The sequence below is a fragment of the Colossoma macropomum genome, unplaced genomic scaffold (assembly GCF_904425465.1).
Source record: "Colossoma macropomum unplaced genomic scaffold, Colossoma_macropomum, whole genome shotgun sequence".
Classification (NCBI taxonomy): Eukaryota; Metazoa; Chordata; class Actinopteri; order Characiformes; family Serrasalmidae; genus Colossoma; species Colossoma macropomum.
Window position 1 is genome coordinate 11,692,577 of NW_023494790.1, and position 19,959 is coordinate 11,712,535.

The following is a 19,959-nucleotide window of genomic DNA, read 5'->3' on the forward strand; positions in this document are numbered from 1 at the left end:
AATGAATGTTTAAGTAGCTGTTATGGTTATAGCTGACTTGATGTCTCTTTCATCCTGTCCTAGCAGCACAAGTTCATCACAGAGCTCATCTCGGTCTCCTCTTATGTAATAATTTTCATCCTTTGCATCCCAAATGTATCTGAGCTCTGTGTTAAATTAGGGCGTGTCATGAGTGGAGAAATGAATCTAGCGACGTAAATCACATTAACAGAAGGCTAGAAGAATAAATGTCGGTAGGAGCAGCCATTTAAACAGCTGTTAGTGTTACGACATGAAATACTACCAACCTTGAGATAGTTTCCTTTTCAACCACCCAGTAAATCTTCTGTTTTATTTATTTATTTTTTGTCTATTGATCAGGTGAAATCAATGAAAGTATGTTGACCCATGTGATCACATGCTGTGCTATTGGCATTTTGATTAAACTTGTTTTGCAAGGTTAAGAGACTTGCAACTGTTGCAGCAGGGTTTCAATTGAACTGCAGGGCGCCTTACATTATGCAACGCAAGTGCAATTTCTTGTGCATTTCAAGCAACTGAAGTTGCATGAAAGTTTCACCATGTAAAGCCAGCCGAAATTATGCAGTGATTTCACTACACACATGGCAAACTTTCAGTAACTATTCTGAAATAGAGAGTAGACATGTGTCAGTATACAGTAAACTGGTATATGGCAATATTAAATTTGCACAGTAAATGGGTCTTTGACATATAAGGATTTTCAATAGACCAATTTTAAAATACAAAAAATAAGTATATCTATAGCAATTGTTCAAACACTGAGAATGTTGTCAACCCATAAATTCATATTTAAATTTTAGATTAAGTTATTTTAGTATTTTTTCATCTAGACGAAATGGCTGTGGCCTTAAAAAATGTCATGTGGTGCGACCATGATTTATCTCAAAATAAATTCATTTCCTTGACACACAACTTTTTTTTTACAAGTACTCAGTAATATAGTGTTTAGAAACAAAGGGTTTGCATTACTTTTGAGTTTTATAAATAGTGATCTCATATTTTGTTTACATACACCAGCTGAGCAACAGCAATGAAAATGAACACTATGTGCAGAAATTAATTTATCATATATTATGCACTGTAAAAAAGTTTGTTGGTTCAACCAAAAAAAATCACTTCATTTGATAACACGTAAATTAACTAGTTTTATTCAAGCTAAATAAATACTTTGAATAAATGATTCTTTCATTCAAAGTATTATTTTAATTGAATAAGACTTGTTTAATTGCTTTTTACTACATGAAGTAATTTTTTAGGTTGAACTAACAAGCCACTTTTCACAGTTTGTTGACAGAAAGGAATTTTAGTGCTGCACAGTGATATGCAAAAGTGAAAATAAGTTAACGCAAGGTACTCCACTCTTGCTACAGAGTCAGAATTAACATGCTGCCTATGGTGAGCGATATTTACAATGGTATTTGGTAAAACAGATTAAAACAGTTGAAGTGAAATTACATGTGCTTTATTTTCTGCACTTTTCTCATATTGTACAAAAATTAAACATAAACTGTTGTTTCCAAAATGTTAGAAAAAAAATTTATCAAATTGCATTAAAATCGAATCCAAAAACACTAAAATAGAGTACTTTATGTATATAAGTCATCATTTGAATATAAAGCATAAAAACTGCCAATCTATGACATATATCTAGTATAGAAAACACTCTGCATCGGTCGCACTGCATGATATCTGGTCTCACCACATGATATTTTCAAGTTCAGTCAAAATTTACCAGCACAGAATTGGCCACCGAAAGAAAATAAGCTAGCTTTCCACAAAAGGTAACTATGAAATTTATAATGAAAATACATATTTGTAGAAATAATTTAATATCCATTATTTTTTTGAAGTCACACCACATGATGTACAATTTTTTTTTTTCCCAAATTTAAGAGAGACTTACATTCTGCTTACTGCTTCCATGGGTCCTTGGCAAACTGCTATATGATGCAATCATCTGTTTTTGAGATGGTTTTAACATAAACATTCCAAAGTGGTCGTTTCCTGATGGTTACACCACATGATATTGCATAAAATGGAGATCTCCGGACAAAGTTTGTTTGTACATTATGAAGGAAATTAAATTAGAAATGCTTTGCAGTTTTGAACAGGATGACAAAACACTTTGGAAATCATGCCAAATGGGATAAAAAATAAAAATAAATAGATTTAGAGTAATTTCAAAGAAGTTTTCAAAACAGCAGTCATGGCCAGACGGTCGCACCACATGATATTTTGACCCTTTAAGTAACAGGAGAATTACAATTAACTAATATTTTTTGAAAAAGGTTAAAGTGTGTAGATATGTGGGAGAGGTACTACATATATATAGTACCCTTTATGCATTTAAACCTTTTTTAAATTAAAAAAACGCTGTCAGACAGAAAATCTAGGCGTCACGTCATTGACCCAAATATTGGGCACACTTGACAATATTGTCAATGCAATTTAATCAAACAAGTTGCAGAATCACCAGAGATTTTAGAGATGCATAGCAGCTCTGGTTTCACCAGCTCCCAATAAGCTGTCATGGTAACATGAGAACATGGTTTTAATGACCAACTTAGTAGACTGTTAAAGGCAATCCTGTAATATTCATACTTAGGCTTAAGGTTGAAATGTTTACTGAAAGATTCAGTATAAAACTGGAACATACAAAGTAAGAATGTGTCTGTTAAAGGTTCAAAAGTTTGTGCTAACTTAACATGAGAAAAGCCCTCACAATTTAGAAATTAGCATTAGACATAGCAGTGGATAAACAAATGCTACTTTTCAAGCATAGACTTGGAATCGCCAGCGACTAAAAACTTGGGAAAAAGGCACAACACTGACAATTTGCAAATAATCTCGTGTCATTTATCGATTAATAACTTCATAATTCATGAAAATCTGTAGCAATTTTATGAACCATTTTATGTCAGCTAAGATATATATTGGTTTCCATAATTCATGCTGCCTTTCAAAAATGCAAATCACATATAAGAAACTAATCACATTTAACTCCCAGCTCTACCTCACCAAATATTTATCTTACTCATTAAACAAGAAATGACAAAACTAAGACCAGCTTGTAAACAGAAGTGTTACATAAAAACAAGGCGCGTCCCATATAAAAGGCATTAAAGAGTATTAAAATGTCCCAGTTTTAATATGCCAACCTCTAAATACATTCATGAGCATGTTAATGGCTTTACACTACCACAGGCCAAATTTATACATCTGCATATGCACTGCTGCAGAACAGACAGTTCTAGGCAACATTTTTAATTTAATCTTTTCATTATTGGGAGGTCTTTTAAGCTTTAAAAAAGTTAGAATCGCACCCACAAGACATCTTAGACGATGAGAACCATCCACTGAAATATTCTTTAGGGAAACAAAAGTGGCTCTTCTACAGCATCACACCAAAGAACCCTATTTGGCATCGTTATTTTTAAGAGTACATGGCAAACAAATACAACATAAGGTGATCTGTAAAGCTGTCACAGTTGTCCAACATGTAATACTACAGCATTAATGTTCTTGTGTTTTTTACCTGCACTTGTTTTGCAGCGTCTACCTCATGCAAGACTCTGAAACTGACACAGTTTTGTGGCTTGGGTGAGCTGGCCACAACAGCAAAGCGAGACGTCAGGGCATCTTCCAGAAAGATTCTTCTTTAAAGGTCAGCAAATTGCGTAATTCATGTTTCTCCTGCTCCAGTGTTTCTGACTCAGCTCACTCTCTGGTAACTGTGTTTCTCTGTTCTACATCTGTGCTGTTTAAAAGATTCCATAAATTATACTGTATGCTTTAAAACACTTCAGTCTGAAAGCACTGAAACCAAATGACAAATGATATTCTGAAATAAAGTTTGGCCAAACCATAGTGTTAGCAAAACATAGGAGACTAACAAATAAGCAGAATCTTTTGGATGTGATCGTTGTCCTTTTGCACTTTCTTTCTCCTATTTCTACTAGAAATGCTGCTAATTTCTGCTAGCGTCCATATGGGATTCCAGTATTATGTTAACGCTAAGCTAATTTGCACAATCATTTTTTGGCCGTTCTAGATTAAACACAGACATATTACACTTTGGAGCAGTTTCACTGTGATTCTTTCAGTAGTGAGCTTTGGTATAGAGCTGCAGCCGCTGTTTTCCATTTCTTGTTCTTGTTCTTCCATTTGATTAGCCACTCATATTAACAGCCAGTAACGTACCTAGAACTTCCAGAAGGACATTCTTTTTCTCATGTAATTGGTCCCACTTACTGTAAAAAAATGCAATTGGTTGATTCCTCTGTCACTTCATTATTATCGCTGTTGTCGGAAAAAACCTTGTATCTCCAAAATGGTAACTTCACAGGAGAAGGAAAACTCTTAATGTAAGTCAGTGTAACCAGACTTTTTTCCTAAGTCATTTTGAGCAGTTTCTTTTGGTCCAATCATCATGAAATGTACACACAATGTAAAGGGTAACGGGTTATCTCAAATTATGTCAAAAACTGAAAAACGATAAAAATGGAAATGCAAGGTTTTCTTACGACAGCAGCAATATGTTACTGGTTAATCTGCTAAACTGGTTAATCTAATAAACACATTAGGCCTAACCAATCCAAGTCCTAACCAATAGAAGAGAAAGCTTAGCTATATAAAACAACTTCTGTGGACTACTTTCTGCTGGGCAGTTTAAGAATTTAACTCTTTTGTTTCCATCCAAAACGTAACAACGAACGACTGTAAAGGTGCATTAAAAAAGCTGTCCTTGATAATCATCCATTTTCCTGGTCTAGTAGTCACCATGTCAACATCATGGTTGTCAAAATCACTGTTTTTTCAGTGCACACACGTGAAGGCAGCATAATACTTTGCAGAAGTTAATACAAGCATGATTCTATAAATACATTAAATAAAATTACTGACTGTATTTTTTAGTTCCCCAAATGCTCTGATGGCTCCTCTCTGATGTAAAGCATGGTATGTGATAGCAATACTAGCCACATTTAGCCTAACATAACAAAGCATAAGAACAACAAATAGGTAAGCTAAGTGTTATACTAGTGATTCCCAAAATGATCCTCAGGGACCCCTAGACAGTATTCATTCGAAATTGTCTCATGTTGCACATATTTCCACTGTATTTAGAGCCTGAAAACAAAGTTATGTTGTTGGCTGTGTATTTCTTCCTGTAGGGTAGTAAGTCCCTATTCAAATGGGATTAGTTTGGTATGTATTTTATAAAAGGATGTCTGTAATGTCAATGACAGATTCGCACTGGACAGGAAATCTTGGTATAATTGTCAGATATATGTAATACATTTGGCTAGTGTCAAGTAGAAAACATGTCCAAACAATTAATTTAATCAATTTTGTTCACCCTAAACATCTACCTAGCTGTCTAAAGTGTACGCAATCTGTCCTCACTGTTATTAGCTTGGAAATTATACAGCCCACAGTCACCTTTGCTGGCTAAAATCACACTTTTTCTGTCATTTGAGGTGTTTCAGTGTTCAGAGTCGAATGCTTGAGGTAAGACAATGGTGTGGGAACGGACAGTCCATAACAATTACTGACATGGAGGATTTGGCCAGGACTAAAATCACAGAGAAACACCATTATTAATCACATTACCCCACCTCCATATGTTCAACTAATCTTGTCCGAATGGTGCTTTTCAGGGCTTGAGCAGTTTGAGCATAGTACTGTTACCTGGCCATCTTAAAGTGAAGTGCATCAATTAAGGGCGTGTTTATATTCAACCCCCTTTAAAAGTCATCAAGGTCCAGATTACGAATGACACTACTGCCCTAATGAGGACACAATTGGCTTCTATCTGTGAATCATTAAAAATCTCTATTAAAAACTAATTCAAATCTGTGAAAACAGTAGTAGTAGCCAAAAAGCATTCTAAGGAAATTACAGATAAAAATATAGACATGCACAAGACCGGAAAAATCATATCCAGGTGTTTGGATATCCCAGTCAGCATTGTGAGGAAATGGAAGCTGCAACATACCACCCAGGCACTGCCTAGAGAAGGTCATCCTTCAAAACTCAGCATCAGAGCAAGGAGGGGACTTGTGAGGGAAGCTACAGAGAGGCCAACAATCACTTTGAAGGGGCTACAGAGTTCAGTGGCTGAGACTGGAGCGAAGATGGACCAGTCACCTATATCAAGAGCTCTGCATAGGTTAGAAAGAAGCCATTACTGAGGAAAAAACACATCAAAGTCTGGAGTTTGCCAGAAAGCATCAAAGTGACCCAGTTTGAAAAGTTTTTGTGGTCAGGTGAGACAAAAATGGGCAAAATTCAAAATGCTATTTGTGGCCCAAACCTGACAAGGCCAATTCCTCATCAAAAACTATCCCAACATTGAAGAATAAGGGTAGTAGCCTCATGTTGTGGGGATGCTTTTCCTCAGCAGGAACTGGACATCTTGTTAAAATTGAAGGAGGGATGGATAGTCCAAAGTACAGGGAGATGCTGGAAAACAACCTGCATAAGTTTGATAACAACTAAAGCTCAGAGAGAAAATTGTATTTTTCAGAAGGACAAAGCCAAAGCAACACAGCAGTGGTTCAACAGCAAAAAGATGAACGTTCTACAATGGTTAAGTTGAAGTCCACATTTCAGTCCAATTAGTTGAATATGGTGCTGTTTCTGTGTCCACAAGCATCATCCAACCAACCTGAACAACCTGGAGCAAATGTGCCAGGAAGAATGGGTGAAAATCTCTCTCAAACAGAGTGCAAAGCTTGTAGAAACATACCTCAACAGACTTAAAGCTGTTATTGCAGCAAAAGGTGGTTCTACTAAGTACTTGTCTGAAGGGGTTGAATACTTAGGCAGTCATGTCAGCAGATCTTTTTTAAAGATCTGAATTTTGACTGTACTTTAAAGGCCTACTGGTTTGAAATGAATAATACTGGCTGTAACAATCTGTGTAATTTGTCATCCAGACAAGTGTGATGACTCAAGGGGGGATGAATACTTTTGCAAGGCACTACATCTCTACTTCTGTTCCCTTTGGTCCAGGCAGATTTTATGACATATGGTTGGTGACAATAACGGCTAATATCCAATGAACTTTCTGAACTATAATGCATTCCGGTTTATCTCTGCTTGTGGGCTTAATGTATGTCTTGTGATTCTACAGCAACGAGAGTCATTGTGTTACTGTCGTCAAGCAGGGTAAAATCACTGTAACAAAGCCTTGGGCAGCTTATAAAACAGCAAAAACGTGGCACATTAACACACAATTTAATTGATGAGTCCAGTCATATGTGTTTTTATCTACACAGCACAAAAATACAGTAAAAGGTTCTTGGTACGGTATCAGTACTGGAAAAAAATATGTGCTATCGTGCCATCTGTAATTTCCACGTCTGGGATCTGACTGCCTCTCATGCCGAATGAACATGTCCTCTGACTGAACTAGAGGAATGTTAAATGTCCATCTCCGCTACTTCCTCTCAAGAAGAGAGAATAACACTCGTTCTCTGTTCCTCTCTGAGTGCCATTCACTGCATAAGGAATTCAGGCAGTATCACTGAAGCCATAGAGGAGTAGAGAAATAACCTCTAACCCGCCAGTTCCTGAGTGGACTGCGTTAGCGCACTCAGAGGGCTTCATTGTGCTTGTTTCTTCTTGACAAGGCTCCGTGTTTTCATTCTGCTGAAACCCAGCATGAGATCAGGGGGTGACACGAAACCTTAAATGCTTTATTGTAAATGACATGGACACCCGCCAGCAGCGAGCCAGACAGCAGTCAGCACAAAACGTCTTTGACGTCGGCTCTGATTCGATCAGAGTAACAGAGGAGAACGCAATGCAACACAGCATACCGTGATATTCTAAAGCTTCAAAGTCTGTTACCCATAATAAATCAAGCATGGCTACTCCTTCTGAAGATTTCTGCAATGTGGCTGTGTCAGTTTGTCCATTGCTCTTGAACATCTGGATAATGCAGAAGAGACACTGCGGAAGTAGGTCTTCGTCTGGATACTGAATATTGTTTTGTTCTTGTGATTTGTGATTGGTGAGGCATGGAAGTGAGAGTGAACATCAACAAAGTGACCCATTTGCAAAAAAAAGGAGTGACACAGTGGTAACTCAATTATTGGCACCATAGTTTAATCTGATTTACCTAACTTACCCCTGTTAAAACTGATGGGCCAATTTATTATTTTGAATTTGGCTGATTTGTGTTGCAGTTTAGATGATGTAAATAGTGTGAGCCAGGTAAGCGCAGTCACACTGCATATGAATGTGCCAGGCTGTCATAGCATAATTATACATGACTCACTGCACTAAACTGCCAGTACTGTCAGTGCCATAATGTCGATGTAGCACTTCATTTGATTTCAGGTTACTAAGATTGTTTCAAATGCCAGGTCTTCTTTAGCATTTGAGATCATTGATCTTTAACCCCTTATTCATATCACAACTCCTTCAAAACTTAGATATGGGTAACGCTGAATTAGGGGTAAACAGATGTAAAAACTGCTCTGGCTACTAGGGCCACGTGGGGCCAGAATTCACTGCCAGAATAATCCTTGTATCTATACTCATTCTCAATTTTATCTGTTTCGCTTACCACGTGATGTGGTGGTGGTGTGTTAGTGTGTGTTGCACTGGTACGAGTGGATCAGACAGCAGCAGTGCTGCTGAAGTTCAAATCAGTGTCACTGCTGGACAGAGAATAGTCGCCCGACCAAAAGTATCACTGATGAAGGACCAGAGGATGACCAACTGTGCAGCAGCAGATGAGCAAAATTACTTACATCTAGAAGGTGGACCAACAAGCTAGAAGTGTCTAACAGAGTGGATAGTGAGTGGACACAGTGTTTAAAAACTAGCACAACACACTAACACACCACCACCACATCAGTGTCACTGCAGTGCTGAGAATGATCCACCACCCAAAAAGTACCTGCTCTGTGGAGGTCCTCTGGGGGTCTTGTCCTTTAAAGAACAGGGACAAAGGGGGCTAACACAGTATGCAGAGAAACAGATGGACTACAGTCTGTAATTGTAGAACTACAAAGTGCACCTATATAGTAAGTGGAGCTGATAAAATAGACAATGAGTGTAGACCCACGCACAGGTTCAAAAAGAAGGTCCATCTCAATGTTTAGGTCTCAAATGCAAAATTAACATTCTACTAACCGAGATACTATACAATACTAGATCATTCACTTACATCCTCGGAAAACTCGTCCTTTACCAAGTTTTGACTATCCTTTCTATTGATAGTCTTTAAAAGTTCTCGCAAACATCGGATTCAGCCGAAGCACGACCAACGTTACAAAATGTTCTTCCGTATGTTATGTGCAGTTCCATCAGAGAGGTCCCTAAAAACGTACACAGTGAAGCTTTAAGAAGAACAAAAGAAAAGAGCTGCAAATTTAATTATATCTTACATTGATTTTTCACAGTTGTCTTACGTTTTAAGTATGGCAATTTAACATAATAACACAGGGCTCAGGAACGGGACACACCGTGCACTACATTTAACATTCGAGCCTGAAAAAATGTTGTTGGACTTGATGTAAAGAAAATAATCATTCACAAATTTCAATACTGGTTACATAACAAAATCATAATTCGATATTTTCTACAAATCGTTCAGTGCTAGGTCTCAGTTTGTTTGACGTGTTCACATATTTACAAAAAAGTAATCGAGTCATTGGTCTGAGACCAACTGAAATGCCCTACATACAAGATAAAGTGACAGACAGTCCACTAAGCTCAAAACTTAATTGAGACCTTATGATTTGTGAAGAATGTCTGTTATATTAATGTGATATTTGACTTCCTATTAGAGGTGGACACCCTGAAAATCAGTCAAATCAGAAAAAAACAACTTTTTCTTTAGCTGGGTCCAGTTTGACTGGTGTGAACACGCCACGCGTACAGAAGTCCACACCAACCAACAAGTGCGACAACAGCTGCAGGTGGGAACATTTTTATGACGATCTTCATCAGGGAATTCAACATCAGAGCATGATTTCCTCTTCTTCTAGCAGCAGGTCAGCACTGTACTGTTTGCATAATCTGCATGTTTTGACATCTGATTCTTGACAGACGCTCATATCGTTTTTGCAGCCTGAGCTGCTGCAGACAAGCAATAAAATAAAGCAAAGATTTTGGCACATGGATTGTGGAAGATATTTTTGGCCGAGAATCGCCAACCTGATTGGTTCAATTCAAATTGAATAAACATATGACTGACACGTGAGACCGCTGATGCACCTCATCACTGTGCTCTCTTTTTCTGGATGAACTTTATGCAAATGAAATGAGCGGCGACCAATCAGATTACCAAATATGTAGCACAGTAACCAATTGTGTCACATCTGCAGTCACATGCTGAGATATAACACTGGGAAGCACTTTGAGTGGTTAAAGACAGTATTAGGCTGCTTTGGGGCTCAGAACTGGCCTCTATCTCTGCATACACTTTCCCTCTTTGCACCTCAACCTGCGTGTGTTTTAGCAACGCGCCCCCCAAAGCGGCCAACAGTTGTCGAGGGAAGCGATTCGGTTCGCCTTAACGAAAATACAGCTTTAACTTTAACACACACGGGTCTTTGCTATGCTCAAATTAAAGTTCAGATCTCTGTATTATTATTGTTTTAAGCAGCTGCAATCCTGAAATCTGGGGGTGCTGCACCCTCAGCACCCCCGCTTCCTGTGTCCCTGAAAGACAGTGAATTTTTTTAATGAAGAGAAATTACATCGTGTACCAACGTTATTGCTATTCTACATCAAAGACGATGTCGGGGCCAGCAAGTTCACTGAGTGAAAAGGTGATTAAACCTTTTACCATCGTCTGCCAACTGAAAAGTCAGCAGCACTGCTGCAGTTATTAAGCTAAGAAATGAGCCTTGGCATTTCAAGAGCCTTCAGCCCAAGTACAGCCGTTCTATGAGTGATTCTCCTCACTAAAGGAAAGGACTGGCTATTGTGCATAAACTCACTTTTACAGTCTTTGAAACAGAGTGAGAAGTGTTCTAACTTGGAAATGTAGCCAATATGGATTAGCCTGCCATAGCAACTACGGAGTGCAACCACAGCATCGTTGGTTACCTGATGCCAAAATGCATTTAAGAAAAAAAGTCTTACTGAATACATTGTTTTCAACCCAGATAGACCATCTGGAGCATTCAACTTTAACCACTTAAAATCCCAGGCTTATTACATACTAAGGCTTATTATTCAGCAACAGGGACTTCAATACAAATGGGCTGAACTATTCTTAGGTTATAGAAGTGTGTAATAAAAACAATTGGGCCCTGGCCATTGAAGAGTTTAACCCGGAGACTAACAATAAAATTCTAAGATGATTACTTGGAAAAGCACTTATCCAGAACATTTTCACTGTCATGACAAAACCTACATTTACTACAAGGACACTACTTAGTCTTCGCTCTTGGTTGAAAAAGCGTAAACAAAGCCAGATAAGTGCAGTACAGATGGTAGCGCCACTGCCATTAGACACAGATACTCAGAATTTAATAAAAATGCAGTACATTAAACATCTAAGCTGGAGGAGTTTTAAAATTTTCCGGTAGAATTGTGCAGGAGAACTGTCTAGGTAAATGGAGTATAGAACAACAAGAGGCTAAGCCATAGCACATCTCTAAAAGTAGATTTCCTTTCGTGTACGTTTGATGCTGGAGGTGGGCGATATGGCAAAAATGTCACGATAAATGAAGAAGTTTCCACAATACATTATATGTCACAATATTCATTTTTATGACATCTACTAAGTTAGGAAAATACTTCCAAACCGTATGTTTGATTACAAAACGACCGTATATAGTCCTGTTTAATTGGATATACAGTCACTAAAACACATTTAACAAAACTGGGATCGACTTAATCTTCGTTGTCACTGTGTTAGCAAAGCAGAAGTGTCCTTTTGCATGTTAACACACGCTCTCTGCTTTCAGTCATTGTTCACATAGTTTTACACAACAATTAACACGGATATCACAGAAAAACACAAACGTTGAATGTAATATGTAAATGCGGCTCTTTTGCTGCTCTGTTGCGGCTCCACAGCAGAATCAGATTTTCAGGTAAAAATAAAATATTCTTCATTTGCAGTAAAATAAAGCTCTGCTGATCATTCTAACACAGTTTTAACAATAAATGGTCTTAAACACTGGAGTTAATGTAGCCTATAACTGCTAATTCACCAACCTTTGACCCTGAAACACAGAAAACAGTTTCGCCTAGCTAGCAGCTAACAAAATAACAAAAAGAGAAAGATTTAAGACGAACATTGATAATCTGGAGACGAATGGACTATAGCTGAGCTAAAGCTTAAAGCAGAGCAAAGTCTGCGTTTTCGTTTATATTTTTTAGTCTACACTAAGACATTAGCACACACTGAGACATATTTACAGCCAAGATGGTAAAACGATACTCCAGTAAAATGCATATAAAATGTTGTGACTCCCAAGGTGGTTTAATTTTTGTTGAGTGGACACGCAAATCTGATCTTTTCAAATCCAACCTGAGCCACTTAGTGATCCTAGATCGGATATGTATCCAATTTGTGGCCATGCGACCATGTGACGCTCAGATCAGAATTCATGTGTTTTTTTTCACTGCGCATGCACCATCATTCAGCGTTACCATGGCAGCAGCGTCGAACAGAAGTTAAAGCATGTAAATTGTGAAAAAGCAGCTCATCTCACCTTTTTCACCCTCGTCTCGCTCCAATAATGAAGCTGAGAGCTGATCAGAGTTAATTATCTTCACAGTGAAGCTCGTTCTGACCGTTAGTTTGTTTGCTGATGACGCACGCGATTAATTCACGTGACGTTACTGAGTAGGATGTGCGCACGCGGGTCATTTCAGGACGCCGGTTTGTTGGCATTAATGACAGATTTGAATCACTTACCTAAACGAGTGTGGACCACCATGTCAGAAAGATCAGATTTGAGCAAAATTTCGGATTTGAACAATGAGGCTTGTAATGTGAACGTAGCTTAAGAGAGTCTGCCAAATGCCATAAATGAAGACTGAAACATGTATTTTGTATTTTCTTTGCTTGTTGTTCAGTGACTGAAGGAATTTACTCTGAGAGTTGTGGTGTTTGATGGAAACATTTTCTTTTGTGTCTCATGTTTAGTGTTTTGTGGAAGTCTGACTTTTACTGTATAGTACATACTGTAAAGTATAGTATGTGAAATGTTGAACACTGATCACTGGATTCATAGCTTTTGTACTTTACATTATTTCATACTTTAAGGTACATTACATTATCTAGCAATGAGAAAGTCATAGATACCGTAAATGTTCACTCTGTCTGGTCTGCGTTATTTTATGCTCTCATCCTCATCACACCTAATGTCCTCTCTCTCTTGTTGATGCACATACAACTAAGCACTTGCTAATTATGTGCTGGGCCCATAATGCAATGTCCACTGTGAACAAAGTAACTCCAGAAGTCACCCCTTTTTATAGATGGTCACAAACTGGGCTGAACTTTAGTTCAGACAGGCATCTATTGTGATGGGCCCATTCATAATCAGCAGTGTGTCTCTGTGACCACTATTATGTTGGGCCTTTGATTGATGTCTGATACAGTATTTGTGACTGAGTAAATTGATTTATTTTTTTTATGTTAGATTCTGAAGTTCAGTGTAACAGTCCTGCAAGCATTGGCCAACAGAGCTCAAGAATAAAACATACTGCATTTAAGCATGAAAAAAATGTTCATGGCTTAGTCCAAACAGACTGTTGCTGTGCCAACTGTGTGAAGAGTTGTATAAAAGAGAACTCAGTATTGAAAATGCTTGTTAGCAGCTGTAAAATCCGTAATTGACAATTTCTGAGCTTTTCTGGATTTCTAAAATATGAGTTTTACTAATAGTGTCAGTGAAGACAATAAAAAGGAATGATGTCCAGAACAAAAAAATAGAATATTCACAGTTGAGTGGCAAGAAAGTGTTTGGCTGTTTTCACATGATTTTGAGAAGGATGTGATGTTCTGTCGAGCATGTCGTCAGTTTCGAAGAGTTCATTATTTACCAGGGTTTAGAAAACACAATATTTAAAAGCATGTCAGCAGCATTCGACACGAGTGCTCTTCAGTGATCGTCAGTGTTCCAAATAACAGATTAAAGCAACAGGGCCAAAAGTAGACATAGAGACAAGCAACATCTGACTGTTTGGGGTACTGATGTATGCTTTTTACTGCTTTTCTGGATGGCTACAACACATTTAACAAAACTCAACGTAATCTTCGTTGTCACTTTCTTCGCAAGGCAGAAGTGCCTGTTTGCAGACGTGTCAACACATTCTCATTGCTTTTAGTTATTTTTTAGAAGGTTTACAGAATAATTAACACAGATCCCACAAAAAAAACATAAAAGTCCATGGGATAACTGCAAAACAAAAGGAAAACATGTAGTGACAGCTTATAGAAAATACTCTCATAGTTATAAATACCTTGAGCACGATTGTGAAATACACACTGCACAATTATCATCTCAGATATCAGTCATTCTCAGTTGTTGATGTAAGCATTGAAAAAAGAGCTTAGAGAAGTGTTTATCAAAAGAAAATCAGGTAATAGGTAAGACTTTAAAATTGATTAACAAAATGACAGACATACCTACTGAAATTGTGAAACATCCAGTCGATTCTACCAGAGACACTATATCCATGTGTTTTAAGGTAATTTGCTTCTATATTCTGCTTTTTTTCCACTCTTCACATTGAAAAAGTGATGTTTAATAGAATTACACACTAACTAACCTATTGAGGTTTTTAAAAAATGTACAATGAATGCTGCAGTGTTGACAGTTAGAACTTTCTTCCACATTCTGCCATGGACAAGCCATGACTGATGACCTGGTGTAATGCTGTTTTATCTGAATTTCACTGAAAATTTCCACTCCACTACTCTCACCTTTGTTTCAAGAGTATAGAAAAAAGAACTAAAAATATTTGCTTCTGAATATTTAGGATGAAATCTTTTCCTTTTTTGTGGGAGGTTATACAGTATATTGCCCTGAAATTTATCTCTGGTAAAAGAACAGGTTTCACATTGTGATACTCTTACATTTACACTCTTCTGGCGCTTTGACGGACGTGAACGCATCATCCGCCTTCAGTTGGCTTCATGTGGGTGTAATGAGGGAGTTCCCGGTGAAATCCATTTGAAATGTAGTCAATATTTATGTAGGTAAAGCTTCTATTTTTTTTGAATAATCAGAAAGCCAACGTAGTATTCATCATTAAGCTCATTTTTTTTCAAAAACGTCAATAAAGTTGAATTGGAAAGATTAGGATTTAAGTCACTGATTACCACTTGCGGTCAACAACATTCATTTTGGTTTATTATCATCCAACCGATTCTGCTCGGATTTTACATTTTGGAGGTAAACAGTTTAAATATATTAGCTTTTGCTGCTGGTGTGTTTTACACCTGCAGACACAAATCATGCAAACACCAGCTGCCTCCTCATTGGTTAGACACATCTCGTTGGCCTGATTAATCTGCATAGAGTTCAGCTCCGCTCAACTTTTCGATGCGTTGCATCTCTGACACTCGACCGGACCCACCAAGTCTGACGGAACCAATGCTTTCCATTGAAAACAAATGTGATACGTTGTGCAGTGAAAACGTAGCGTTGCACTTTGGCACATTCTAAAACTGTTTACAGTAAAGTATTAGCAGATAGTACAGCATTGATATACAGTGAAGGCTGAAGCCTGTGAAACTGAAACCTATATTTGGTGGGGAGTTTTTAAGTGTTTAGTGAGTGATTGAAGGAATCTGCTATTCTGAGAGTCAGCTGTAGTATCTGAAGGAAAGGCTTTGTGTTGTGTGTTTAGTGTTTTGCAGTTTTGACCATTTTGCAAAGAAAAAATGTTATTTTGGCCAGAAAGCCTCTGTTTTCCTATCATGTGTTCAGTATCAACTGTTTTGAGTATGTGGCTTCTGAATAGACAAATGTTCTTAAGCAACTGAGAAAAACTGCAACAGGAGTGGTCAATATTACGATATTTTATTGTTACTATGATAATTTTTGTTTACATTGACCAAGTGCATGTTTCATTAGAAAGAGAGCATAATTAGTCCTGTTTATTCGGATTTAGTTCAGCGCAGTATGCGTAATGTTGATTAATAACTACTGTATTCATATAAATGTAGCACTATTAGTACATTGTGCCTGTGTGTCAAAATACACAGGGATTTAAAAAGATTCATCCCATTTCAAAATAATTTTGCACAGTTATGACGGATTCACTCTTATTGAAGTGGAGAATGCAGAACGCTTTCTGCTCAGGGGTCTCCATCTCCTCACAGACTGAAGGGAGCCATCTTCCGGTGACAGTCAGAAACTCTATGACTCCCTCTTTCGATTGGTACGTGATTGGTTCCTAGGAGCCTCACGGTTGTAAAAATATAGTGCTTTGAAATCGGATTAATCTTTTTGAATCACCCTGTATTGTATGTATTGTGTATCATGAAAATGTCACTAATTATCGTGATTTTTGCCATATCCTACTTGTTAAATGTAAATACAATGTACATACAATAAACATGTTTCTATAATTTTGCCAACAAGCTTGGTGGCTTGAGGGGGGCAGTGCAAATTTTTAAGCCTGTCTATCCCTGAATATTGTTACTGTGACAAGATTTTATTCCAATTCTATTTTGGGACTTTCCTATTAGTCCATTTATCTCGAAATGTTTACATAAAGGGCAGCCTATGTTTTTAAAACAGTGTAAAGGTTTTGGATGACAGTGATGATAATTTCTCAAACATGAGAAATGTTTTCAGATCTTTTCAAAAGGAAACAACAGAAAAGCTTACGTACCTTTCCTACGTACTGATCGTCAGTTCCTGTGTACTCCTCGAGCAGAAAGAACTGGTTCCACATCCAGCCTCGTTTGGAGCGTCTGAGTGAAAGCCCGTCTCCAGCCATTCCCGTGTGCTCCCAGCCTGTTCTCCTCAGACCTCCTGTAGTCCTCAGAGTGCCTCTGGCTTCGCACCAGAAATACAGCCACAGCAATAACAGCAGAGGAGTTCTCATTCTGCACTGTGCTCCAGCACGAAAATAAACGAACTTGCTTCAGTAATCCACAACCCTGTGGGGAGTTGTTCCAATAACAAAAGTGAAGGTAATGGTCAGAAACGGTAGTCCAGGTCTTCTGGAGGAGCGGTCAGTCATCCATTAACTCCAGACTTCTTCAAGTGTCTAAGAGAAAGAGAGAAGAAAAACAATTAACAATTATACGGCCTATTTATGAATATCTGCTGAACGTCTCAGAAGTCGAGTTATTGTTGTTGATTTTATATTTTATTTTATAAGGGACGAACATCTGAAATTAGAGTATCGCTGTGTTATAGTGTTATAATATTTGGCATCAGAAATTCCTCATCATTTTCCATGCTCATGTCTCTGGCCCCATTAAATAAACATTAATTAACATTATTACATTGTTAATGGCATCACTATGCAAAGAATTACATTTACATTCAATTTAGGTTCTGTGTCAACAGGCTTCTATTTGTTTCAATGACAAACATGACAAAAATGCACACATGGAAATAATTAACATTAAAATGAATTAAATATCATAAAGAAATACTTGGGTCAGTGACATGGCCTGCATTTTTTGTGTCATAGTTCATTATTTTCCTGTATAATAATTTAATAACCACATGGCATATATCACATGATTGAACTATGTGAATACATTTCCAGTGTATTAAAATACAATTAATTTTAGACATTTATGCTTCCTAAAGTGCATAAATGGTGCGGCAGGCCACTGAACACTTTCTGAGCGGTCAAATTTATTAGCCTGTTAGAAAATAAATGTATACCATTATAAAAGCCATGGCACAAATATCAATGGATTGGTTTGATTCTGATTGATTTGACATGCACATCATCATTTTTTACTAACTTTATAATAAATTTTTCAATATTTTTGTGCTCATTTTCAAAGCTTAATTTTTTAATTGACCCAATTAACATTAAATTATAACATGCTTTTGTTGTAGACTTCAAGGTGTTAGACAAAGACCTAATCATTCAAATACAAAAGTGAATTTGCAGTGTTCTTAAATTAATTCTAAGTGCAAAAAAAACAGGAATAAAGCACTAAAACACAGTTGAGTCCTTTCTCCCTGCTCTAACCCATATCTATTTCAGCTGCTGAAAGGCTTGGCAATAAGCTGATGAGTTTAATCATGTGTGATAGTGCAGGGAAAACACTGCTGTACTGTAGTCCTCTAGGAGCAGAATTAGAGAACCCTACAACAATCTGATGTCTCCTGATTGCACGGGTCAAACTGCTAAATCCAGAATGGCTGTGCTGTTGGTCTGTTGTCTCTGAACTGAAGACATTTCTGTTCCACAAAAACACTTATTTGATTGTAACATGAAATGAAATGAAAAACCCATTACTGTTAATGTAATTGACCCATTCATGTCCAACAGCTGAATGTAGTATGAATAATGCCACAAACCTTGTTCCAATCAGGGTTTAACTGATTTCCGACCGATTCTGATGTTAAGAGGCTGAAAATTCTGGTAACCATTAATATTAAAATAATATTTTATATGTGTATTTTAGATTTAAGTTTTTACTTCAATAGTTTGAACAGTGCTGTATGACCTGATCTGTCTGAAAGTTCCCAATGGTTACACTTTATTTTAGTAAACACAGAAAGACTGTATCATTATGAGAATTTGAGTTTGAATCCCTGCGATGCCACAAAAAAATGTATGAATAAAAATTACTGGCGCACTATCTGTGGTATTTTTGCCTGTGCAGATATATCAGTCTGGCTGTAGATTTTTCTGAAGTAGTCTGTAAAAAGTTATGACATATTATATATTTTACTGTTTTTCCCAATAAGTTAAACTCACAAATAAACCCTTACAAAAAAGTCACGTGAAGTGTGCACAAAGCACACGTGTTTACAAGTAATCACATTTTCTTTTCCCTACGTGATTACACATTTTTCCATGTGATAACACATTTTTAACATGGGAAGAGTGCAACAACCATGAAATTCATGCAACTTTTCTGTAAGGGAACAGAAACTGTCCACTAAAATTAGCTGAAAATACCATATTTAAGTTTGTTAGAGGATGTATGGAGGATGTAGAGGATGTGTTAACTTATTTTTACACACATATAACTGTAACTTATACTTTTATTTACAATCGAATGAGGATTTTTTAAATTGTTTCCTTAAAACAATTAAAAGTTGTTCAATAAAAACCTGCCCATTTAGTCTACATTTCACCCTGGCCATTCAGTCTACAACATTTAGCCCCGCCCACTCAAAGACTTTTAAAGTCACTTAATTAGTAACAGCCTGTTTTATGCTAAAGGACAAAGAGAGGTTGGAAAACAGGCATGTAAAAATGAACTTTGACAGATGAACATTATAAATTAAATGTTTATAAAACATAACACAAGAGGATTGAAATCAGTTACATTCGATTATGCTGGTGTATGTCCTGCAGTGGGTTTAGACGTCGATGATCCAGGGCAGAGGAACTGGCCCTGAGAGCCACATGATCTCTACATGCATTTGTTCAAACCCTGCACACCACGACCCGACTTCACATCCTCAACAAAGAAATTACCTCATTAGTGAAATTGGCCGAGGTCACTTTGGGTTGAAACCACAATGATCTAGATGATTTGCAATGAGAGTAAAACACACATTAGCACACTGTCTGAAAGTCCCTCCTACGAAGGCATATTATTTCTGATAGAACATGTTCTTCTAATAGCACACACCTGACTGCTCACCGAGAGAGAATGCAGAGTGCACTCTGAGAACAGAGAGATACACTCTTTAAAAAGGGGTTCTTCAGTAAAGACAACGGCTACATATAGCATCATCACAATAATAATAAGTGCTGGACCAACTAGCATTTTACGCTTTGAATACCTGT

General features: G+C 37.3%; 1 protein-coding gene across 1 annotated transcript in view; it reads right to left on the reverse strand.

Moving 5' to 3' along the window:
- LOC118809127 (cadherin-10-like) overlaps positions 1-19,959 on the reverse strand; it is a 117,550-nt gene that overhangs the window by 42,724 nt on the left and 54,867 nt on the right. Inside the window, exon 2 of the mRNA XM_036572119.1 lies at positions 16,852-17,232. Coding sequence (XP_036428012.1) covers positions 16,852-17,067 — 216 coding nt within the window. The 5' untranslated portion in view covers positions 17,068-17,232. The remainder of the gene's footprint in view (positions 1-16,851; positions 17,233-19,959) is intronic.